Source organism: Halichoeres trimaculatus, unplaced genomic scaffold, assembly GCF_033239565.1.
Source record: "Halichoeres trimaculatus isolate MK-OKI-2021-1 unplaced genomic scaffold, fHalTri1.1 fHalTri1_scaffold_19, whole genome shotgun sequence".
Taxonomy (NCBI): domain Eukaryota; kingdom Metazoa; phylum Chordata; class Actinopteri; order Labriformes; family Labridae; genus Halichoeres; species Halichoeres trimaculatus.
This window is the reverse complement of record NW_027437197.1, coordinates 19,658,183-19,684,805: the sequence shown is the minus strand read 5'-3', so window position 1 is coordinate 19,684,805 and position 26,623 is coordinate 19,658,183. Positions and strand designations below refer to the sequence as shown.

Below are 26,623 nucleotides of genomic sequence, written 5' to 3'. Positions count from 1 at the left end.
ACATCTCCCCTGGATGTGAACACTGTTTCAGAAACGTGCTATTGAAGTAGAGCAGCAGAGGTATAGGGGCAATGTGTTTGTATCACATCAGAGAGGATTGTTTAACACTGAGGCTTCAAGACAAGACACTGCCGTTTGCTGTTTTGTTGGAAACTAAAATATTTTCCAATAGTGTTTTTTTTTTTTTTAAATGTTCTACATTGCCTTGAAAATCAGTTGGAAAAAGCAATTTACTTCAATTCTTTTCTTACCTTTGTAATAAGAGACGACTTTTCAGAGCAGAGCAAGCAAACAGGGTTGTTGTTGATGTGAGATAAACAGAATGAGACGTACTTACTGTTCGATAACTCAGCATGATGTTTTGAGCAGATTCAATTTATTCTCAGACATGAATCTAACTTGCATCTCTGACACATTCTACATGTGTTATGTAATTTAAATTGCACCAGATGCATTATGATTTCAGACCTAAACCTTGACAAGCATGAGCAAAATGCATCTAGTACCATCTAGTGGTAAGAAGAGTCAGCTGTGTGCTGCTGCTGGTTGTGTTCTTGTATTCATGCAGGGCCGACGCTTTGCTGTAAATTTTACTCGACAATGTGAGGCTAAGGTGTCCTCCCTGTTTTGGATGGCTAAATTAAACTACAACGAGCACATCCGCTCTTTATAAAATCAGGAGTTTTGTGTTTATTATAGAACTATATCTGAGCAGAGAAGCATCCCACGGTGAGGAGGTGGCTGAGGTGGATGTTCTATTTTATTGATCTATTTTAGACTGAGCTACGACAATAACTCAGACAAAAAAAAATCATGTGTTAAAAACAGACTTTGTTTTATAGAAAAAAAAAAAAAGTTGCAGTTATTGACATTCATTATCCAAAGCATCATCATTCAGCTTATACAAAACAAAAGTGGTCGCTCCACTCTCATCTATCATTTCAAACCCCCTTGTATTAAGAGCTGATGAATGATTGGCTTTTTTTAAAAACAGACAATATATGACACTTTAAATCCACAAGAAGTGGGAAAAACGTCAAAATGATACTAAAAAAAAACAGGTTTAGCAAACTGTCAACCTGAAACTTTAAAAAAATATAAAACCTAGATTTCAGTATACAAGGGATTCAGATGTGATCACAGTCAGTCTCACGTCTCTCTTATTTCCATCTCAATGGTGAAATATTTTTACTGCTCTGGCTCTGGAGCAAGCTCACAAATCTTGTAACGCAATCATCTCATTTCATCATCTGACACATACGTACAGTGCAGGCTATAGCTACATTTAATGTTACCTTCAACACCTGTATATGACCTCTCTTTTGTCTCTACGCATGCACAGTGACGCGTCCTGAGAGGTGATTTCTTAAAAAATACCTGAATACTTTGAGATCAGTGACAATGAAACAAAAAGTAGCTTAGTTTAGTCGATATAAAGTAAAACAGAGGTGTTGTTGACTGTGATTCCCTGTAAAATGTTGTTTCTAATAAAAAATGAATCCAAGCATCATCAGCTTTACTGTACAGCTACTTACGCCACTCATCATCTTCAGCACGTCGTCTGTCATTCTACGGGCTATTGTCAAACCCAGGTTTTCCCTCTCAGTGTGAGTGTGTGCTACAGCGGGTGTTGATAACAGTGGTTTCAGTCAGCCTGGCTGCTGCTGCAGTGCAGTAAGTCTGTGTGTGTTTCTTCTTCAAGGCACGAGAACACAGGGAGTGTTTGTCCAGAAAGGCCCTGGAGTTAAGGTGCATGCGGGCCCTTTGGGGGGGTCTCCTGGGTCCCTTGTTCAGAGGGTGATCCGGGCACAGTGGTGTTTTAGCTTGCAGGGCAACACGCCGCGGTTTAGCTGGTAGAACTCCACCAGCTGGATCAAGTCAGTGAACCGCGTGTTGCCATCATCTAGACTGTAGAATAACTCGCCTTCATCGTCCACCTACACACATTAGGAAGGTTAGCAGCTGCTTTGTGCTAAATAATTTCTGAATAGTGGATTTTACTCACTGGTAAGATCTGAAAGTGTTTGATTTTCTGCATGTGGCACAGTGACAGCACAAACATCTTCGGGTTGCTCTGGCTGTCCCTCAGAAGAAACACCCTGAAAACCAAAATAAGGCTATGAATGGCGAACTCCTCATTACCTCCACTAAGGAGGTTAGGTGTTTGGGAGAGTTTGTTTGTCTGTGTTCAACTCAAAAAGTATCAAACAGATCTAGATGAAATGTTCTGGAAATGTTCAAAATGAGATAAGGAAGAAGTGATTAAATTTTGGAGGTGATCTGGATCACCATCTGGATCCAGGATCTTTTTTTAAAGGATTCTTTATCATTGTGAGATAGGGCCATCTCACCATATGTGTATATAACTCCACCATAAATGGTCAGATTGCTTTGCAAAACAAAACAAGACAAGGTCACCATCATTTCTGACAGATGTAAAAGTACGATCCAGATCCTGTCGATATACTGGATACTAAGATCTGGAATATGAAATATGTACTGGGTCATCATCATTTTCAACACTGTCTTGTAACAAATTAATGTACAAACCTGCAACTAACACCAAATTGTAGCAGACAGTCTGCTGAAAAGGAGTATAACATTAAAGTAGGACTAAAGTGTTGGTGACAATCACAATATGCTCGGTGGGGTGCTTTTCTAGTTTGTATCATGTGTTGATATTTGGATGCTAAAAACACTCAGACAACAAATGGGTATCTGAGGATTGTTTTTGTTTTGCTGATTTTCTTGCTTTAATGTTAAATGTGCTATTTTTCATTCAGAATCACAATAACTGTAGCAAAAGATTACACAAAAAACGATGAAGTGAATTTTTAAAAAAGGTTGAGACTCAAGCACTAAACTAACTGCTTACCCATCAATGAGACCCTGCTGAGTGATCAGACGCTGAGCCTCGTCTCGAGAAAGCTTGCCGTGGAACCAGGACTGAGCCAAATGTAGGGCTGAAGCAAACAGAGACAGGAGACCATGGAGGACTTATTCCATGTGTACAGGCAGCAAATCACAGTCATAAAGAGTCCCACAAACCTATGTTTGACAGGAAGTTCTGTGACGTGGAGGGGCTCCCGTGGCCGCTCAGACGGTGACAGCTTTTCCTCTATGGGAGAAATGAGTCACAGACACATTGTTTGTCAAAAACTCATTAGAGAAACGTTAATGCATGATTTATGCTCTTCTTTTTATTTGACTTGTATAACTGAGGATCTTAGTAGCTTTATTTTTGGTGTTAAGCAGATCTGTGCTTTCGGAGTAGTAGAGTTGGTATGATGTTGGTAACGCTTTAATTTAGAGGTCCGCAAATTTCATCACATTTAGGTAATAATTAGACAAAGTTTTTTCTTATTTCTTTGAAATTACCCCCGAAATTTCATGAGAATTTGGTGAAAATTAGCACATAGCTTCTGTCCAGATTCTGTTTTGCAGTGTGCCTGTACTCACAGTGTCTATCACAATCAGGTGAGGCCAATTTACAACCACACTCTTGGTGAACATCACATCTGAAGCCTTCAGTTGTATCATGTAAAACATTATAGGCCTAATCATAAAGGTTTATCATTTTTCATGTGATCTCAATTACGCATACTGAGTACTAAAGAACATGGTGAAATTAAATAACAAATAGGTAACTTTCAACTGCTCATTGGGAAACTGAATTATTCACTGAACATTTCAAAGGTAATTATCAGAGGAAACAATGAACCTTTCAAGAACTAAGCCGTTTTTTATCACCTGCTTCTCTGGAAAAAGCAGAAACTTTGGGATACTTCTAAAAACATTTTGTGGTGGGTTGTGATTTAATTTCAAATAAATAATTTGCTAATTGTCACCTTCTTAACTTGCAATTTGGAGTAAATTTCAAAGAAACTGGAAAAAAAAAGAAGTAACCTACCAATTGTGACTTGGGACAATAAATTTGGACATTATCCTACAGAAGTTATGTGCTAATTTCAAAGAAATAAAAAGAAACTTTGTCTAATTATGACCTAAGTGTGATGAAATTTGCGGACCTCCAAGGTATAGTGTTGCCATGATTTTTGTTGATTGATACTTCTGCATTTTTTGATCAGAGTTTTAAGCTAGTTAAACACAGTAGTTGTTATCTACTAAGCTGTTTTCTCGGAGAGTACAGGGTTGGGGGAAGTCTCCGTCAGTTGTTCCTGGGGTAGATTAAGTCTAAGTGACAGTTCAGGTGAGTGACTTACCCTCCATGACAGCCCCTCCTCCACAGCCACAGACAGCACCTCAGACGGGTTCTCAATCACACGAGTCTTTTGTCCTGAGAAGTCCATGGCCACCAGTGAATTCTCCGAGATGCTTCTCTGAAATGACACGCGCTAAATTTTTATTCTTCATCAGACTCAATTATGATTAAAGCCTCCATACAGCATGCATCAACAAACCCCTAAAGTTTTTCTGTTTTAGCTGCATCTCTTTTTTACCCTGCGGACTGACTTCACTGTCTGACAGTATTGTATTGCCATCTAGTGTCTGAGTAACATGACTCCATCTTCATCACTTGGAGACAGAAAGCTGCAGTGAAAAAGGATTAGAGTGGCTTTGAAAAGAATGACACACGGGCACATTTTAGTCAGTTAAGCAACCATAAAGCGAGTGACTCACTGCACACACTCCAGAAAATTCCTCTTATCAGGATTACCACGAAGCTTTTAAATGACCACAAACGTTTCTCCACCTACCACCTACTTAGCTCACAATTTAAACCAGCACTGGAAACAAAAAGAGCTGAGTTTATTTAGGGATAGATGCTTTCCCGGTCATCTCACCCTCTGTAACCTCATTTGAATTATGTAAATATCCTGTGTGTGAACTTTACTTTGTGTTAAATGCAGATTTTTAATTATTTTGTGAAACTGATTCATGCTCTGTAGCTAATCCTCTCGGTGAGCCTGTTTGTCACATATGACCCCTCCGACAGCAGAGACAAGGTGACGAGTTGTTAATTCTGAGAGCAGCTGATCACGGTGTATTTTTAGAAAGCAGAGGGTTCATGAACATGTCCAAAAGCCAGAAATAGGTTGTGTTCACTGTGGTGGAAATACTCCCAGCGGGGTCTGAGGCTATTCTGGGACACCGAAACCCACATTAACACAGCGAAGGTGTCTCATCTGTCCTATGTAATTTTATCACTACACGGCCAGCCAGTGTTAGCTAACGCATATTTTTAACACATGGAGATGTATTTTTAAAGCTGGTTGAGTTTTGTTTGGTCACCACAAGGCAGGGGAATGATCTAGGAATATACTTTGACATATTACTGCCTTATAAAGATGTAAAGCACACTAGTTAGGAAACATTTAGCCACATGGAGCTCTGAAGCACTCATTTTGTGTTGCATTCAAGGCCACTTGATAAATACAAGTCAGTGATTTGCTTTTCTTTGAGTCTTTTTCCAGCTTCTTGGTAACATATTTTACTCCACTGCTTACCATCGGTGAAGCTTTTTGTTTCTGGTGAGGCTGAATGAAGTTTTGGTACAGCTGCATCCCATACTGAAACAAAGAAGAAAGTCAGAATCTTTAATTTCACATCTTCGTTTCTCATTACTTTGAACAGACAGAGCTCTATAGACGAGGAAAAGAGGATACCAACACACCACAGGCTCTTGTGCTTTACTGTAAATTATTTATAGCCCGGCAGGAGAGTGACTAATGCTCTAAACTGTATCCAGCAGATATCCAGACAATGAACACATGCTGCTTCTATAAAGAGTGGGAGTGCTAATCCAGCAACACTCAATAGTTTCCCTTGACCTCCCACCAAAGCTAAATCTGATTCGAGCACTGACTCAGCATTCCTCCTCTTAGACATCACCCGCAGTTAGTGATCAGCAAGCCAACCTTTAACAAGCGCATGGCTGTGATCCAGCAGGTCCTGGTCTGTTCATCATCTGCACAAAGCAGCTTCAAGTCCCGGGCTGAGCTACACTTTGTGGACTGTAGGAAGAAGTCACAGGGAGACAAAAGCAGATCAACACACTGAGAATCAATACTTTTCTTCTGCTGCTTTTGTACTCTTCTGGCACTGACGGAAAGAAAGGGTACCTTGACACAGAAGCCGTAATCTGTGGGTGCTCCGTGGAGTTTTTTGGCTGACAGCACAGTGTAGACATCACTGTCACTGAAGTCTGCAATGAACTGGAGATGCCTCGGCTCCTGTCGAACACAGAGAGGCCACGAGTCAACAAAGGAAGCGTAGGAAATTGAACATCAAATCAAAATGTTGGCGCTCCACAGTACTGTAAATCCTCTGAATGTGAGGGATGGAGATGTGTGAAATGTCTTTGTTTGCGTGTGCCAGTGTTTAAGTCTTTTATGGTGTGAGAATAGGTCCAGTTCTTTCATACTGGAGGAAAAAAAAGCATGCATGTTAAACATTAGCGCAGAGCTGGACTGGGAGAAGCCCTTTGATTGGCTGTTCCAGTTACCGGTGTGGCTAACTGTTCACTTTGAACAGATTAACATTATCACACACAGAGGTGTCAAAAGTATTCATATTCATTACTCAAGTAGAAGTACAGATACTAGGGTTTAAAAAGACTTATTTCGAGGTTGAGGTATCAACTCAAGCTTTTTACTTAAGTAAGAGTGTAAAAGTACTGGTTTTAAAACTACTTAAAGTGTAAAAGTCACTCAAAAAGGTGAGAAATGCCATTAAGGTCAAAAGCTTAGGCTGTGCCACAGAGGCCTATAGTTCATCCCCCCTCTGGAGTCTCTGCCACGGACACCTCCATACAATGCGACATACGTCTGTTATATCCGTGCTATGTGTGGCGAGACTTGTGTCATGTCAGGTGTATAAACCAATAGGGTGCTGGAACGGTATTACGTTTGTTCATCTCATCCATCCACAATAAAATTCACTCTTTCTAAATGGACAGGTTTTCCTTTTTTTAATGTGTCTTTTTGAACGATGACAAGCTGTAATAAAACAGGAGTAGCGTGGCTACTTCTAAAATGTGCAGAGTAGAAAGAACACATATTTGCCTGAAAATATAAGGAGTAGAAGTAAAAAGTTAGCTTAAAATAATAACTCAAGTAAAGTATAGACACCCCAAATTTTTAATTGAGTAAGGTAACAAAGTATTTTCTTTGTAACTTGACACCTCTGATCACACACAAACAAATTAAGGTAAAAGAGACACACCTAGGATCACGAGGCGTGTCCTTACATTTTTCAAACTCTGGCCTTAAAAAAAAAAAAAAACATGTGCATGTCGCAGCCTGAGATCCATCAAAGTACGTCTGGAGAAATAGGATCCTCTTACATTTAGGGCCTGTTCTTTTGAAAGCCACTATCTGTCCACAACAGTAGACGGTGCCACTTATCTATAAAGAGAGTGGACCCTTCGTGATCACTCAGCACCTGAGGGGAGCAGCAGCCGGTGGTCTGAGGACCGTCCTGCTGTGGTCAGCGTGCAGTTTTTGAACCTGAGTGGAGCTGAGCTGAGATTAGATAAGAGGACGTTGCAGTCTGAGGGCCTGGATACTCAGATTCTGTACCTTCAAATTAATTTTTGTGAAAGCAGTACAGACAAGTTCAACATGATCTGAATTTCTTTGTGTTCAGAATTTTCTCAAAGCAAGAACAAATATATCAGCTAGAAACCAGGCTTTGGGTCTTATTCAAGGGTAGAACATAGTAAAGCTAAAACATGCTGGTGATAAGTAACCTTGTCAGATCATTCACATGCCTCACCTCCCTCTTTGATCAAAGTGATAAGGATACAGTGAGATATTCTGATATGCGGTGTGTTACGACAGTATCAGCAGCCCGCCTCTGCCAAAGATAAATTTCCAAGAACAAAAAGACACAAAGCCTTTCATTGTTCTGCTGTTAAGAAATGCAGTGTTCCCACTTCCTTGTTGAAGTTAATGCCACAGTCGTCAGTGTCTGTGCTGAGTGACTCGCTGTGTGTCTGACTGAGACTGCAGATGAATGGTAAAACCTGCGAGAGTAAAAATGGGCACCGTCCCAGAGCTTTGCTGCAGTCGACAACAAAAGGCCTACTGTTGTAGGAAATGAGAGCGGTTGAGAGGTGGTTGTGTTGGCATGGCTGGTGCAAAGGTAGAAGCTTCGCCTGTCAGCGGCGCTCAGAGTTCTGTTTCTGCCTGGCTGCTGTGCCAGCTGACCTAAGGAAAAATCAAGCTCAACCTGTTCCACTGCCCTCTCCCTGCAGGAGCCAGATCTAAACAGAGGATGAACTAATGACCCCGTGGTGTACAAACAGAGAAGGGAGGATGTGTCTTTATAGATGTTTGCTGCTCTCCACGTGCATTTGATTTAAGATCCAAGTGTGAAATACAGTTGCATGCAATGGAAATTTTTTAATGTGCACAATTAGAGTTAATGAAATTTACTTCCACTAACCTTTGAAGTTCCTTTATTGGAGAAATAAAGTCCTGACCTCCGCAGAACAAAGTAGAACTTCTTCCATGACTTCCTGCTTTGCTCTTTGGCGTGGAGGTGTCCGTGTATCTCCGGACATGAGCTGGCATTGAGAAAAGTCTGTGTTGTGCAAAAAAACCTTCATCAATTGACTTCTGTGTGCACTAAACAATAGGGGTGGGACAAAATATGTTGTATGATAGTACCTGGATTTTTTGTCAACAATTTTAAATTTATTCTTTTTGTTAAACCATATATATATATATATATATATATATATATATATATATATATATATATATATATATATATATATATATATATATATATATATATATTTTTTTTTTTTTTTTTTCAAGTTTAAGTCCTTCATTTTAGTCTTTCTTTCTAAGCCAGGTTAAAGAAAAGTGAAGATGTCAGATCCCCTGAATCAATCCTACAAACTGACTCACATGTGATGTTAAATTTTTGGGAAAACATGGCTCCAGATATAGTCTGCAGACATCATCTGGTCTGGTGTTCAAAAGTGAATTAAAAATTGCAAAAATTGGGGACAGCAAAAAAACGCAATTTTAATTGAATCAGCACCCGTAAATCGTAAAAAAAATCAAATCAGGAGTAGGGAAGGGTACCCAATTAAGTACTTTTATAGGTACCGACCAAATTCTGTCAAAAGTACCAGGTATTAATTCATGTTAAATCAAAAGGTACCATATTTAGGTACCTAAATGCATCCTTGTGACTGTGAGGGAGCTAAAGAGCAGGCAATTTTCCATGCTGGGCATGAACACAGCAATTCAAGGTTATACATTGAAGAATAAATTAGGGATGCACAATATTATCGGCACAATATCGGTATCAGCTGATAAAAGCTTAAAAACATGTTTATCGGTATCGGCAGATATGAAAATTTCTGCCGATATGCACAGCCGATAAGGTGCTATTCAGTTAGGATTATTATTATTTACCATCTGAAAAATAAGCTCCTTAAATAAAATGTAGCACTTCATTTATTTGCACTGCAGAGCTCTGTGTCTGTCACCAGGTTGTTACAGTAGCTCTAAAATAATCAAATGCAACTTGGTTTTGTTTAAAAATGCATTGTACATTTAAAGTTCATGTGATCTAAAGAAATTATTTTTCTGTATTTCAATACTGAATGTCTTGAGTTTGAAAAAATAATACATTTCTTATTTATGGTAAAATTAAATGTGTTTTTGTCTTGTTTTATGTGTGTTTCTTAAACAAATAAGACCGTCACAATAAGAGTAACATATAAATTCCAGTACAGGATAGACTTAGCTTTCTTTACAGTGAAAAAAACAAACAAACTTGTGATTATCGGTATCGGTATCGGCCTAAAGGGGTTTAGATATATCGGCATATCGGATATTGTCAAAAATCCAATATTGTGCATCCCTAGACTAAATATGTTAAAGTAAAAAATAAATATGTATCTAATTATTAAACTAATTTATATTTTTTACCACATATACACAACTAAGTACCGAAAATTGGTACTGTTGAGTACCGATACTGATTGCCAGGTACCGGCCATTGGTGCCGTATCATTTCAAATGTGAAAGGTACCCATCCTTAATATGCAGCAAAGCATATCATCCCAGCCCTGCTAAACAACACATTAGTATCAAAGACGGGAACCTCACAGCTGGCAGAGAGAACCTGATACCTGTATGAGCTGAGAGTGATCCACAGTCCCGTTGGCTTCACTGGATATGGAGACCATGTGATCTGGGAAAAAGTCCTGCAAGAGACACAAAGTTTTCCATCTCCATAGTTGTGGGAATGAAAACGATACCACACATGATTTAACTTAATGTAATCTGTCTCATCTCACCAGAGGTTTCCTGAAAAATTCATATTTAGCAAAGTTCTTCCTGAAGTAGAGTCGGCAGTCTGAGTCCATTCCCCAGCCGGAAAGCACCTCCATGACGGACTCATGGTCTTCAATGGTCCTCTCTAGTGAGACAGGAAGGAGAGGAAAGCCTCTGTCATTGTCTCTCTCTGCTCAGTGGATCATAGATTTAGAAAGTTAAAAAGTGTTAAAATTACATGCAGTAATTCCTGCTAAGGGTTTCCGGATGAGACTGTTATATGCTCTGTTACTCGAATGCAGAGTTTCATGATTAACCTCACATTAATGCCTAACCTCTAGCCTAGTTTTCAAGTCAAGCAGCAAACATGAACATTAATATGTTCCTAGAAGTGATTGCTGAAATAATGGCAAACTTTTTTTTTTTTTTTTTTTAAACTTTGCCAAGTGTTAAACAGGAAAGTTAGAGGTTGTGGTTTGCATGACTGATAAAATCCTCAGAGAATATGAAAGACTGCTTTGTAAATGATTGAACCAAATAATAACTTATTAAATGTGGGCTTCGAGCATGAACCCAGGGATTGTGATTTATCTCCTCTGGCATTTTTTAAACAAAGAAAGAATCCGAAGTTGGCCTCAGATGGACTTAAAAGTTTGTAGTTTCCCTGAAAAAAAAAAGTAAAACTGATTGGCTGTATCAGAACAGATTAATGAATAATGTGAGGACTATGGTGCTGTGAAAATACAGCTGAGGAATTCCTTCTCTCCACGTGCAGATCGGTTTGATCTGTCATTAAGCACAATGCTCTCGTGCTCTGCATATAAATATTTACTTCATCATCATCATCATCATTATCATCACTCCACTTAACGCCACACCTCCCATCAAACCAAGCAAACCTCTCCCAAAGGACCAACAACAGAACTGTCACATGACAAAAACACCACATGCTATAAAGATGTCACAGGAAAATTTACACATAATTCAAGCTTCCTCCACATTTTCACTTTCTTTAAATTAATGTTTCACATTTCTTGGCTGAGGTGGAATTATGTTTTACTTTTTGGACCACACCTTCAAAGACAGTTTTAACTTTTCTCAGGTCAGCTTCCTACCTATTCCCAGGTGTGAGAGGTGTTCAAAGAGAGTCCAGCTGTGGTCATCGATGCAGTGGTTCTTCAGGACAAACAGCTGGCACACGTCCCGCGCTGTGATGTCACTGGGAACCTCTACTGCTCTGCTGGTGTTGTCTTCATTATAAACTTTGATCACCTGCAACAACAAATCAACATCTTACTGAAAACTTCCTGTACCGTGGACAATTTCTGACCTTGCAAGAATAGAAACAGAGTGTTTTTAGTTTAGATTCAAAGTATCACCAAGTGCAAGTTTGTGAGTTTGACCCACATACAGTTAGACAGCTCATGTTTTCTTGCAACAGCACATTGAGAAATCAAGAAATAAATTGATCTAAAAGAAGAACTCACCCCCCTGTTTAGGTCCAAACAGAGCTCTGAGTTTTTGCAGGCTCTGTAGCCTATGCATGACTGAGCACACAGCATTGTAAGGAGAGCTTTTGTAGGCAGGATAAAGACAGGCATCAGACAACACAGCGAGAGTCAGCCTGCAAGCAGCGAGTCGCGCTCCCTCTGTCTCTGCTCTGTGCTGCAGAGGAGCTGAAAGAAGGCAATTAGACAAAACTGCCTCTTAGCACAGCGCTGTCGTGGCTCCACATATCTTTATCGCTCGGGCTGATACCAAATCTCCTGCTGCCTCTCTCCACCTCTGAGAGGCAGAAAGACTGAGATCAACCCTCAGACGTGCAACCTGATGGCAGTTTAATCGTATGCGCAAACACCTTGTTAAGCAAAGAAAGAAATCAAACTCGGTCAGAAGTGAAGTGAATTCAGAAAGAGGTGGAGTGAAAGATAAAGGCAGAGAGAGTTGCACAGCTACAACCCTCTCTTGCTTCACACTCACACACCCACTGCAGGCTCCATGCACAATGCCCTGCAGGAGCCCACTGAGCAACTATAAAGGTGCTGCTTAAATGTAACACTAGTTGAGCAACCTCAGTCCAAAGTTTGCACAGGCAGGTGTCTCTTTCCTCTCAGTGATTTCTGTTTGTGCTTGAAATCCAAGCAGCTCCTCTCCTGGTCAGTGCTCTGCAGGGATGAGGTCTGAGTCCTCCAGGAGCCATCAGCGAATGGGAGTCTCCAGCTATGACATCACCTCTCAGTGTAAACCATTTAGTGTTTAATCAGCCCGCCTGGAGCCTTACAAGACAAATGTCTTTGTTTGTGGATGTCTAACAAAGACGAGGGCCTACTTTAAACAGATTACTCCTGCTGCCAGGGTTTTAATACAGTTATAATTGCATCTTTGCACAGCAATTGAATTATATCTAACCATTTTATAGGGAAATCAAGACACGAGAGAACTTCACACAAGAGCGCAAAAACATATGAAATCAGCATGAACAAACTCTTGATTGATATAAGGTGTGTATCTTCTTTGATAGCTGCATTGAGACAGATCTTCGGTTAGGTTGCTGCAAAGAGGTCTCTTTCCGAGAGACGACCAAATCGAATCATTCAGGCATCATATTTCATCAGGATGAGGGAGGGTTTGATAGAGGAAAAGGAAACCTATCTGATGCATTAGCATTAAAAATGCACCGTGTGTTTGCAAGCTTGTGTGTGCAAAGATGTATTTGCAATTCAGGAACTTACACAGATAATCAATGAGTGAAACAAAATTTCATCTACTGACTAATAAATGTGTCATTATGCATCTTACAGGTCAGGTGACTGTAAACACAGTGTTTGAGGTGCTGTTAATCATTAGTTAAGAGTTTCTAATAAATGACCAGGCAAGGTAACGCTGGGTAATCAGCTGACGTCCCTGACAGTGAACAGAGAGCTGCATTCATCAGACAGTAACCCTCATTCACAGGAAAAGCTTTCACCTGGAAAGCAGTCATACCTGTATCTCATCAATCTGTCACAACATCCAAATGTTACATCAGTTCCTCGTTACAGGGTGAAGTCAAGCCAAAATATAAATGTGTGTTTAACAAAGCCTTGGCATGAAATTTGACCTCCTTAAGGGAAAAACTGTGCAAGATTTTAATGATGTCATTGTCTTATCATTTAGATGAGCTTAGATTTGGCCTCATACCCTGATGTATTTGTGATAGCATGATATCAATCAGTGTAACTGCCTTGCCAGAGTTTATGTGAGGGGTAAAGAAGAGGGTAGATCAACAGAACATAATTTACAGTGTAACCAACCAGACACTGAACATACAGCACTACATACAGTGCTGTCGAACATAAACCTCTCCATTAGACCTTCTTATCTCAAGGACAGGACAGTGTGAGCCGTTTCGCCAATTAGACAGCTCTGGTTTAACCTTGAACTGCACTCCCACAGCTGCAGCACTATCACTGGAGAGGAGGTGGCCTCCAGCAGCGTCTGAAACCAGAGAAATGTCCTCCCAGATCTTTGAAAAGAACAACAGTGATACGCAAATCTGAAAAAAGACAGGGCTTTCTCTTGGTGATATCCATGCATTTGTAGTCGCTAAGCTGACAGCAGTGTGGCTGCAGCATTAACCTCCAAAAATGAGTTATCAGTGTCGAAGTAGCATGTAGGTTGTTAGAATACAAGAAAACAGTCAGATTAAAGTTTGCTTTACAAGTATTGCCCTGTTCAGTAAATTATTTATTTTCTTAATTGAAGAGCAGACCAGATTTTCTGATGTTTCCTTGTTTAACAGGATTCTTATCATGAGAAACACAACACATTAAAGTTATGATGAAACATGACAACTCAAACTTTCACTTTTAAAAACATACAAACGGTTGCAAACAGACTATGAAGAGAGGAAACTCAGCAAAGAGAGCCCTTATGGGGTCACGTCTTATCAAACGTTGTAGCTTGTAAAACTCAGAATGACTCACACATGTGTTAAGAAAATACTACATAATCGATTAAAAAAAAATTCAGAGACAGCACAGAGGAGATTTATTTCTTTTCCTACCCGTTTCTGCAGACAGAGTGGAGTAATGGCAGGCAAGGTGACTCTTCTGGCATGGAAATTCATGCTTCTGTCTCAAACACACAGTCAACTGCATTAATAATAATTGTATCCATATACAGTAACCAATAATAAATTTACAAATTAAGGTGTAACAAAACTTGATATTAGGTTGGTATTAAATAAAGTATGAAAACCAACGCAGCTCTTTCAGGAGCGTCAGAAACCGTGTCCCACTGACATCCTTCACAATAATAGTGTGAGAAACTTGTCATGTTCTCCCTTACACACAAACTCCTCCTGTGTCCTTGGGTTTGAAGAAACTTTTTCTTTCCCTTCACTTCCAAACACAAGTTTTAACAAAAAACACTGACAGAAAAAAAAAACTGGACAGAATTACAAAATTAAACAATTCCTGAGAAAGCTGAGATACTAAGAATCAAAATATCAACTCAACCGAGCTGTAAAACTCAGCACAGGAGATAAAAACTTCCCAGGAAGACAGGACGTGCATCAGACTGTTGAGCTGTCTTTGTAGCTAGACACTACACAGCTATTTTTAGGCTCACACACACAAAAAAACACCCTTTACTGATCTGATAATTCTGCATTAATAACGTATACTTTTACCTGTGATGGTACAAACAGACTTCTTTGATCATTACTGGGCATTGGATATTCAATAAACCAGATATAATTAAATTCTTTTGATAATTCTACCTCCTATTTATTCTTTTTGTGTTGTTAGTAGAGATGGGCGGATCCATCCAAATATCGATAATATCGATATTTCAATACCAACGTTGGTAATGATATCAAATGATATCAGTGTAAAAAGATCAAAACTCTAGTTTGATTTTTTTTTCCTGCATGCACTGACTGCTGTGGTTTTATAAAAGTGGCAACCTGACTGTGTCTACATCTGTGTAAGTGCCACTGTGTCACGGCGCTGCCCCTCCCCATCCTGATTTTTGATAATGCATGGTCACATGGCTCAGCAGCACCAGGGAAACAATCAAGCAGACTCCAAAAAGATAAGTTTGTTTGAAAGTTTTTAAAACATTTATTGTGGTGTGATAATTATTTATACTTTACCATTTTGGTAAAAAAAATGAGCGCAACAACGGGAAAACTTTTATCTATTTATTTTATTGTATTTTAGTCTTTAACTCTGTACCTCAAGAAGATTTTGTTTTAATTTTTCCTCAAAGTGATTTTTTTTTGCACTACATTTTCTTAAGAAAATAATTCCACTCAACAATGTTTGGGGGAAATTTCTTTTGTTACTGTTGTATTGTTTCTAAACATACATGTTAATCATGACACTAAAGTAATTTGTAGTCACCTTTAAACTTTGCCCAAATTCTGTCCTGGGTTTTAACAACATAACCAAAAGAAAAAGCACAGAAAATCCTAAAGGTCAGCCATTTGAGATTACATCAACCTTAAATATTAAAAAGTATCAGTATCGGATTTTTAGTTTCCTTTTTTAACACCAGACCATGTGAAAAAGTTAAATGATGATAATGTTTACAGACCACATCAGGAGCCATATCTTCCATAAAATGTACATCACGTGAGTCAGAGAGAAACATTCCACCCTCTGCTGGAGGAAAGTGGTGATCCTTTTCTAAACCAGTTTATAAACAAAGACTGAAATGAAGAACTTGAATTTGGAAAAAAAAAAAAAATCACAAAGAATCCTGATTTTGATAGTGTCAAACAAAAAATCCCCATATATTGATTTTTCGATTTTTATCTCCCACCTCTATAAGATTTAAAATCATATTATGCCTTTCAGTCAAAGCAACGCTCTGAATATTATGTAAGTTCTTGTAAATATACAAATAAAACTTTCACTCTACTGTATCCTGACAAAGTCGTGACATTGAAGACCTTTAAGACGCCAAGGCAGAGACAGAAATGGAGGTCCGACATAGTTCCTACTCCCACACCCACAATTCACAGCCCACATCTGTTTTACTGTAAGAACAGACAAAGAGGCCTTGTTAGTGTGAGTGTGCCATCTTTGCTGGACTCGCCAATGTTCAAGCTTCAATCTGCTGCTATTTCAGTGTCATAAATAGCATTCAAACATACTTAAACTTATATATCTTTCAGTGCGTTTAACTCTCTGTCAGTGTGTTTGGAAACTTCAACAGGAAATGTCAATCCAGGAATTACTGAGAGCACAAAAATGAACAAGGGCTTATGCAGAAGATACCAGATGCCGCGGAGGGCAGATGCCATTTCAATAAAGCTATTGATGCATTTTCAAGGAAGAAACAGTAGAAGCAGACCACAAGTGATGAAGACCACACACACACAAAACTCCTGACTGCTGCTTCTGCTGTAAAAAAAAAATCACTTCATGACTTTCTCTGTACTTTATCTCCTTCACAGCTCGCACAGTTTGAGTTGTTGTATTTTATCACTCGGCTCTGACTCGAGATATTTGGCACCAATCATTGTCCTTTCTGTCAACTCATGAGAACGGGCGGTTGAAGGGAGAACCTCCCACAGCAGGCTTCGCGTTTATCTGGAAACACAGCGCACTGACTTGTGAGAGCACAGACAAGCAGACGCTGCTAGTTATCACACGGCTAAAATGAATTGGAATTAATGGAGCAGGAGTGATAACAGAGTCTCCACAACTCCCATAACAAAGTCAGCTCCAGACACTTTGTCCTTGACCAGTGTTGATTCATTTAAGACCTGTTGCACGCTTCGACAAAGGTGCAGCTGTGCATAAAGTATATAAAGAGGTTTGTTCACCCACCTATGAGTAGAATGATTTATACACTCACCAGCATCTTTATTAGGCACACCTGTTCAACTGCTCGTTAACGCAAATTTCTAATCAGCCAATCACATGGCAGCAACTAAATGCATTTAGGCATGTAGACATGGTCAAGATGATCTGCTGCAGTTAAAACCGAGCATCAGAATGGGGAAGAAAGGTGATATAAGTGACTTTGAACGTGGCATAGTTGTTGGTCTGAGTATTTCAGAAACTGCTGATCTACTGGGATTTTAACCCACAACCATCTCTAAGGTTTACACAGAATGTCCCAAAAAGAGAAACTATCCAGTGAGCAGCAGTTCTGTGGGACAAAATGCCTTGTTGATGCCAGAGGTCAGAGGAGAATGGACAGACTAGTTGGAGCTGATAGAAAGGCAACAGTAACTCAAATAACCACTGGTTACAACCGAGGTCTGCAGAAGAGCATCTCTGAACACACAACACGTCCAACCTTGAGGCAGATGGGCTACAGCAGCAGAAGACCACACCGGGTGACCCTCCTGTCAGCTAAGAACAGGAAACTGAGGCTACAGTTCACACAGCAACACCAAAACTGGACAATAGAAGATTGGAAAAACGTTACCTGGTCTGATGAGTCTGGATTTCTGCTCCACATTCGGATGGTAGGGTCAGAATTTGGCGTCAACAACATGAAAGCATGGATCCATCCTGCCTTGTATCAATGGTTCAGGCTGCTGGAGGTGTAATGTGTGGGGGATATTTTCTGGGCCCCTTAGTACCAACTGAGCATGGTTTAAAGTCCACAGCCTACCTGAGTATTGTTGCTGACCATGTCCATCCCTTTATGAGCACAGTGTACCCATCTTCTGATGGCTACTTCCAGCAGGATAACGCTCCATGTCATAAAGCTGGAATCATCTCAGACTGGTTTCTTCAACATGACAATGAGTTCACTGTACTCAAATGTCCTCCACAGTCCCCAGATCTCAATCCAATAGAGCACCTTTGGGATGTGGTGGAACGGGAGATTCTCATCATGGATGTTCAGCCGACAAATCTGCAGCAACTGTGTGATGCTATCATGTCAGTATGGACCAAACTCTCTGAGGAATGTTTCCAGTACCTTGTTGAATCTATGCCATGAAGGATTAAGGCAGTTCTGAAGGCAAAAAAGGGGTCCAACCTGGTACTAGCAAGGTGTACCTAATACAGTGGCTGGCGAGTGCATGTGTAGTGCTCCTTTGTAAACCTTAAAATGGCCCAACTGAAGGCCTTCCGCTGTCCTGTGCATGCCCATCATCCTTTTCACTCTGCTCACTGTCTACGGCAAAAACTGCAGATAATGGTGTAAGTGGTAAGAGAGGAGGGCCAGACATTTCAAACACTGTTGATGCTGGAGGCTTTTAACCGTGGTGTGATGAAGCATTTTATTTCTTATGTCTAGAAATAAAAAAGAAGAGAAGTGAAGGATAAATTAAAAACATTATGTGGACACTGTGCTGACCGACAGCGTCACGCAAAAGGTTGCTCCTAATATACCAACCAAGTCTGCAGCTGGCGTCCAGCACATCACAGTTAAACATCTTGTTTTGTTTTCCAAGCCGGCTAAAAGTCTCCTTGATTTTCTGCTATAGCAGCGTGGTAAACATATTTCTGAGGCAACTGTATCGCCATCTGACAGCAAACAAAGACGTCTTGGTTCACTCATTAAAAGTTTATCCAAGCTAAACGGTATCGAGCCTGCCTTAAAGCTCAAATAGGAGCTGGGTTAGCGAAGCCAGACTGTGGGTTTTAGAGTTCAGACCGACAAAGAAAGACCGTTTTATCCCACATGACTGTCTGTCTGAAGAAAAAAAGACATGGAGAGAAATAAAGGGGCTGCACAAGCATCTCACATCAGATGACTTCTTATATAGAGCACATACTGTCTGTTAGGCACGAGGAATGAAAGTTATTTGCAGAGACTGCAGAGCATGACTCCTAACTGCTCTGACTTTCACGTGATAGGGTCGTAATTAATAATCACAATGATAAAAATGTGACATGTATACAGTTTTGTGTAACTGTTTCTAAATAAGCAGCTTTACAGCTTTAGCAGCTGAATGAAGAGAATACATTTCTTTTTTTATACGTCTTCAGAGTGACCCTGAGTAATCGTACATCTGCTGTAGAAGTGGGACTGAAACTTAGAGGGAAGAACATGTTGCATCTGAAATAACATCTCTACAGGGGCAGGCATTTCCTCTGAGTCATATGGCTGAACTGAACACTCAACACCGTCTGGACGCAGACTGTCTCTGTGCTGCTGGATTTGGTAAGAGTCCAAAAATGGCTGCCCACTGTATTCCTGGAGAGTGGAGGCTGTGCCAGCTCCTTGGACTTCCTTTAAAAAAAAACAGTTCATTTTGCCATTCTGTCATGAAGATATGCCAGCTTTTCTGTGACTACACGCTCAAAGCCAGATCAAACTGCCCTCATCAGAAGTATCAGTGGAGAATTATCTTCACAATGACTAACTGCTGCATGGCTGGATTTTAGATCCTTTGAATGTATAAAACATCATCATTTCATGCTAAATGTTGGATACTGTGTCTGCACTGCCGGGGTCCTGTGCCTGAGCCAAGCCTTGGATTTTGCCAGTGGGCACTTTTCCAGTGGGTCGAACTCAAAAGAGCAGCAGGAGGTTATTTTACCACGTCGTCTCCAATATTACGGGAGTAGGTTTACAAAAGTTAAGTATGAGAGACTTTCTTTTACAGTGCTTGCAAAACAGAAATCTACACATCAGTAATACACACTCCTAATAAAAATCACAAGACCAGTCAAAACATGCTGCAGAGGTTGGAGGCAGTGAGGAAGTCAATTTGAATTTTCTTCCCAAGGGTGGACCCAAAAAAACGTCACTGGAGGATCTGATTGGCTGTCCGTCACGGCACGCACAGCAAAAAACTGGAATCTTATTGTGTTTTTTTCACTTGTTTTTAGTAAAAAATGTCTTTTTAGACATGATATGAGCCCCTTTCACCTGACCAGTCCAGAAAAAAATGTCTTATTTTAAGTTCTTTACAGACAAGCCTGTAACAAGTAAAATAAAATCTGCCAGTGGAGTAAGAGAAATGTGCTTGTCAAGATTAGAATAATACAAGCACATTTCTCTTTCCCCACTGGAAGATTTGTTTACCTGTTACAGGCAGTTTAGACCTCATTTTTGTCCTTGAATAACTTGAAAAAGGACATTTTTTGGACTAATCAGGTGAATGTGACTCATATTAAGTTAAAAAAGACATTTTTTACTGAAAATACAAAAAAACTCTTGATAAGATTTTAGTTTTTTGCAGTGTGGGATTATCCTTGATCCAAGGCTATTACTGGTGTTGACTGTAGCCCAATAACCATCAGAAGACATCTGTGAGAGAAGGGCTCTAAGAACAGAAAATGTCTTCAAGGCCTCGTCTCCTTCAACGCTACAAATTTACCCGTTTGGACTTTGCAAGAGAGCAGCAAACATGGGACATTGAGAGGTGGAAGAAAGTTTTATTCTCTGATGAGACAAAGTTAAACCTTGACGGTCTTAATGGATTCTAACATTACCAGCAAGACAAGGAGATCCCACTTAAGATGCAGAGTGCAGGGGGCGCCATCATGATCTGGGGGGTGTTTTTTCCTTCAATGGAATAATGGAGCTTCAGGTTGTACACGGTGTCAAACAGCGGCTGGCTATGTGGAGGTGTAGCTGGGGGCCTCCTTCCTCCCTCCCTGTGTGGTAATGACTGGGTTTTCAACAGGACAACACTGCAGTTCACAATGGCCGCCTGACAAAGGATGTCTTCCAGAGGAATGACCTCACTCTTTGGGGCCATCCTGCGTGTTCCCCTGATCTAAATCATACTGAGAACAGTTGGGGATGTATGGAGAGGGAAGTTTACAGAAATGGACATCAGTTCCAGACAGTGGATGTCCTCAGAGAAGCCATTAACTCTTTTTTTTTTTTTGGTCTCACTCTCAATCCTTTCTTTTGTCTTTTTTTTGCGTTTCGCATTTTGAAACTCCGCTTAGAACTATCTTGGGATTGACCCGTGCAAAATGTGAAATTGTGTAATTTTTCAACTGGTCTTAAGATTTTAGTCAGGTGCTACATGTAATCCCTGTTTAAGAGTTAAAAACAGTGCACTACTAGTGTTGAGTGCAGTCAAACAAATCATAGACTGTATAAAACGTGGACGAAGCATCCACGACGTCACCCGTCTGTTCCTGAAACCATGAAATTAAGCCAATCCGTGGACACAGCCACATTCGCTATGACGCCAGTTGTGAGTTTTTCTTCGAGTAGCTATAGGGCCCAGTGGTCACGTGACCTGAGCTGTGCCTCTGATTGGAAAATCAAACAATCCTGATAACTTCTAAACCGCAGAGATAGAAAAAAATTCACTCACCGTACAGTGTGTGCCCATAGTGAAACCAGTGTTATAGACCCAAGCTGTTTTTGGAACCTGGCTGTAAATATGCTTTTTAATGCTGTAAAAGTCTGTTTTTATGGCAGGGTGTGCTCTGGTATTTTTGCAGCCAGCCTCAAGCGGATTCTTGATGAACAGCAACTTTTAGCACTTCCATATAGGCTTCATTTTTACTGACTGGATGTTGCCCCTTGGTATAAATCCAACACAGGACGTAGGAAGACACCACGAGCCGAGCCGTGGTTCACATTAGCTCAAATGTTTCTGGGTGCTCAGCGTGTTTGGTGTTAGATTTCTTCAGTATACTGAACTAGGCCATAGAACAATTATTGCAAATCCCCCAGCGTTTAAACACCGACATTTTTCTTTCACACCAGTGTCATTAGCTTAGAATCCATCTTGGTGTCAGGAATGAGGTCAGGCAGGAAAAAGAGCGTGCGTTTACACATGTATACATTGGAAATGTGTTTTTACAGGAGGCTGCTGAGTGTGCAGTTAAACCAGGTTTTTATTGACATGATGTGTCAGTTATGACTCGGTGGTTCTGTTATGGAAATGTACCATAACACTGCAAACACAGGGAGAGCAGGGTAGTCTGATAAACCAGTTTCTCATGCAGGGGGACTGGCTCTAAAGCTCTGTCACGACTCAACAAAGACTTTATAATCCAGCTGCAGAGAAACACAGACTTTGTTAGCAAGTCACTGGGATCTCTGAGAAGCCACCGCTTTCATAATCTGCTTAATTTCATGATCTTACTCCATCACAGAGCTTAGTAGAAGATGATTATTTTTAGATCGTTTTAACTGATGGGAAAATTACCGCCTATAAGACAGGAGAGGAAAGTCAGGGGTTGATTTTTCCTTACAGAACGTTTAAGAGGGGTGGGTGAGGGGCTGAGTGCAGCAGAGTTAGAACAATGATGTCATTGGTTTCTTGAGTGCTACTGAAAGTAGGTCGTAACCCCGCGACATGAGGAGGGTGAGACAAAAACAGCTGGTCGATCTGACATTCTGTCTTTGTCTCCCATGTGCCGCTGCTGCTGCTGAAAAGGCTGACTGAGAGGCTGTCAGGGCTGTGAGGTGCACACACCGGCCTGATCAGACAGAGATGCATTAGATCACTTTTAAGAATCACTAACCGCTGAAGCACATTGTTGCACAGTGAGGTCAGCGGGGTGTCATTTTGCCTCTTTACTGCGTCAACCGGGGATTATTCTGGCACTTCTCAAAGAAAACGTCAAATCCGTGCAAATCCCGACCTGTCCTCACAAGAAACTGATTGGAGCTCAGGAGAATTGGAAATCACTCTCCTGTTGTCAGATGTGAAAACCAGTAAGAAAGCAGTTCAACATGAGAACTAAGAATACAACCACACATACATGGTGCAACAGAAAATTAAGATAAACAGTAATCGAACACAGCTTTCTTTATGTATTTTCCATCCTCAGCATGAAATCCCTAGGAGAGCACAGTGCTGATGGTCCTCTGTAACTGCTGAGCTTGGTAATTTCAAGGTTTCCTATGACTCAATGCTTTGAGCTGCCCCCTGCTGCTATTCATATACACACAAACGCACGTATTTATACACTCACACACTCACACATACACCCCAAAGTAACAGAAAAGCCTGAAATCATCTTAAGCACACAGTCCAGGGCTCCATATCAGGGAGGTATTCAATGGTTAACTGATTTACAGCCCGTAAAAATAAGCTTGTGCCTCTGTAGGAGTTAACAGTGACTTCTTAATGTGCAAATCAAGCAGAGGTAAAAGGATGAAAATGTTTAAATTACTATTTCATTTTCATTTTGTGAACGACAAAACATCCTATGATGTCTACTGATTGGTCAAAGATGTTAATGTCTGATCGAAAGCTAATAAAAATTAGTTTAATTGCATGGGCAAACAGTCACTGGGTAGAAGTAAGCACTGCAAAAAACTGAAATCTTATCAAGTGTTTTTGTCTTATTTAAAGTAAAAATGTCTTTTGAGACCTGATATGAGCCACATTTTCCTGACCAGTCCAGAAAAAATGTCTTATTTCAAGTTATTCAAAGACAAAAATGAGGTCAAAACTGTCTTTAACAAGTAAACAAATCTGCCAGTGGGGAAAGAGAAATGTGCTTGTATAAAGATATTCTTTTTACCTCACTGATAGATTTTTTTTTGTCTTGTTGCAGGCAGTTGAGACTTCATTTTCAAGTTTAAAGACCTTGAAACAAGACATTTTTCTGGACTGGTCAGATGAAAGAGGCTCATATCAAGTCTAAAAAGACATATTTTTTACTAAAAACAAGAGAAAAACACTTAATAAGATTTCAGTTTTTTTCCCAGCAAGATGACTTTTGAATGAACTCAACCACATATTTTTTCCAGTGGTGTTATAAACTTAAGAGTTCTTTTATGCACTGGAAAAAAACTGAAATCTTATTAAGTGTTTTTGTATTATTTTAACTACAAATTGTCTTGTTATACTTTATATGAGCCAAATTCAACTAGTCAGTCCAGAGAATATGTCTTGTTTTAGGTTATTTTAAGACAGAAATGAGGTCTGAATTGCTTGTAACAAGTAAAAAAAATTCTGCCAATGTAGCAAGAAAAGTTTGCCCAACAATTTCCTTGAAACTAGAATGAGGTCTTAAAACAAATAGCTTTTCTCTTGTCCCATTGGCAGATTTTATTTTACTTGTTAAAAGCAATTCAGACATCATTTTTGTCTTTGAATAACTTGAGACAAGACATTTTTTTGGATTGCTAAGGTGATTGCGGCTCAAATTAAGTCTACAAAGGCGTTTTCTACTAAAAATAAGACAAAATCACTTGATAAGATTTCAGGGTTTTTTTGTATGGTATTATTATTTTTGAAGGCAGATATACTTTGCAGACATTGCAGCTGTAAATGATTATTTTAGGGAGTGAAAGAAGAAATCAATAGCTCAGGAGATCAAACTGACCAACAATTCAGTGTCTCGACACTGAAGTGAATTTTTCAGCAGCAGCACCAGCAGGTGCTTCCCCCACATTCAAACCATGACAAATCACACACCCTGTGCTTGCACAAACATGCAAGAGTGGCTGTCGGCACTCTGCCAAGTGTGTACTGGGCAAGCCAACTTATAATCAAATTTTGAATGCAGTACCTACAGGTGGAATCAGACATCACATCCACAGCTTTCTGTTTCTAAGTGGTCACTGGATGCAGTTTTATTACTGATAAAACCTTTTGTGAGCGTGCTCACTGCATTTTCATCCACTCATTGTAGCTAATTGAAGCACTCGCATAACCAGTCCGACCATCCACATGCCCTGCAGTTTCAGACAAATCACAAGCCAAACATTATGTAAATATAAATTTATGTCAATTCAAACATGTCCCGCAGTTGTTTTCCTGGCACCACGTTCCAATTAAAGTTAGCGTGACTGTGCTGCCCGAGGAAGCATATGGAAATGGTTACAACCGAGGCCTTATTTTTTTCAAATAATACGCTTCTTTGTGTCACAAACACCCCCAAGTGCTGTGGATGGAACACTCACCTGAGTTGCACTACTTTTGGTCCATGGTAATAAACATTCAGAGACAAGGGGGGAGATGGTTGAAGGGATAAGCTCAGAGAAAGGGTTTGGAAGAGGGGAAGGGAATGCGTCCTCTCCCTCCTTATTGCTCCTGAAGGACAACACAGACAGAAAAAGGATATTACATATAAGGTTGTAGCTCCATACCATAAGAAATGAGATTCCTAATGCACCCAGGAACATGTATAAAAAATGCACTCGTGACTATCAGTTGTTACATTGATTGAGCAGATATTTAGGTTTATGGTGCCGTTTAGGTGCCAATAATCAAACTAACTAGTCACTTAACTCCTTCACAGCCTGGAGCTTCGAGCTATGCTGCAGCATGTTGCTGCTTCCTCTGCTGTGTCTCGTGCAGATGGATGGGGAGTATAAATGGAGCAGGGATAAACAAACTGACAGATACAACAGATGCACAAGGCTGTTTCTGTATCTACCCGTCCTGCTCTGCTACCACATGACACACCCCACTCTCAATACGACTGTTAATGCCATACAAATACTGCACAGACTGATTCTACTGATATGCAATGAATATAACATATACCTTTACTCCCCGGTTGCATTTAACACATGATAGTGATTTTACATTTCAATCTATTTATGTATTTATCATTATATTCAGTTATTATCATGACAAAGGTGAGTCAGAGTAAGAATGGAGCACAGTTGCAGAAACGAGGCCCTCTGTTCCTGAAAAAAGGTGCAGTTCTCTGACTGACACTTTCTTCACTGCTCTGTAAACACAGCAGTTACTGAGTTACTAATTATCTCCCACAAACTAACAGGTGCTTCATTTCAATCCACCTCTTTAACCGCGCTTGCTGAAATAATACGTTAAACTTCATTGACAGCTGTGCTTCAGCCGAGGCGATTGTGTTTGCAGGTACAAAGTCTGCTCCTCAGCTTTCAAACAGACCTCTGTCTTACTTCTGCAAACACAAAGAGTGCACTATTCTTCTGCAGTGTAGAGGAGATAATAATACATCCACTTTTCTGATTTTATCCTGATTGAATCGTGCACAGAGGATAGTTTGGTTTGATAAGAGGGAAGAAGAATGAGTCATACCTGTTCCCCTTGCAGAGCGGAGTCCTGATCTTCTGGGCATTTGGTGTCAGTAAAGGAGCTCGCAAAGGGATGAGGGCTGGGCTGGGAAAGCCACTTACATTACCCTTGCCACTGTGAAAAATCTCTGCTTTCTCTCCAAGGCGTCCAGAAGTGTGTATTTCATCCAGTGTGTTATTCATATCACTCATGTGGGCCAGCTAAATCCAAGGCATCATCTGTAGCACAGAGAAGAGACGAGCTGTTGGACTGGAGTGTGTGCAGAACACAGTTAGAGCAAGCAGGCTGGCGGGGCTCCTCTGCTCACAGCTCAGCAGAGTGCACACATGCACTCACACACACGCGCACACACACAAGTCTCTGTGGCTCATCTGCTGCCCACGAGGCTGGCCCAGTGGGGCAAACAATCCCTCCTACCCAAACATGATCCACCACAATAAAGATATTTTTAACACAATGA

The 26,623-nt window shown here is 40.3% G+C and overlaps 2 protein-coding genes across 3 annotated transcripts in view; one reads left to right on the top strand and one right to left on the bottom strand.

The window, feature by feature from the left end:
* Positions 1-26,623, top strand: part of scn1laa (sodium channel, voltage-gated, type I-like, alpha) — a 215,081-nt gene that overhangs the window by 119,182 nt on the left and 69,276 nt on the right. The gene's annotated exons all lie outside the window — the stretch shown is intronic.
* Positions 865-26,428, bottom strand: grb14 (growth factor receptor-bound protein 14). 2 transcript variants are annotated; one of them, XM_074694781.1, is made up of 14 exons: positions 26,167-26,428; positions 25,059-25,188; positions 11,378-11,534; positions 10,286-10,407; positions 10,118-10,192; positions 8,410-8,547; positions 6,084-6,194; positions 5,880-5,975; positions 5,469-5,531; positions 4,224-4,340; positions 3,049-3,118; positions 2,876-2,963; positions 2,006-2,099; positions 865-1,937 (listed from the first exon to the last, which is right to left on the bottom strand). In XM_074694781.1, exons 1-14 carry the CDS (start codon positions 26,352-26,354, stop codon positions 1,791-1,793), a joined length of 1,596 nt encoding a protein of 531 aa, XP_074550882.1. In that variant the 5' UTR covers positions 26,355-26,428; the 3' UTR covers positions 865-1,790. The 2 variants fall into 2 exon arrangements, with proteins under 2 accessions (XP_074550882.1, XP_074550883.1); XM_074694782.1 differs by lacking the exons at positions 25,059-25,188; positions 26,167-26,428 and adding an exon at positions 14,308-14,539.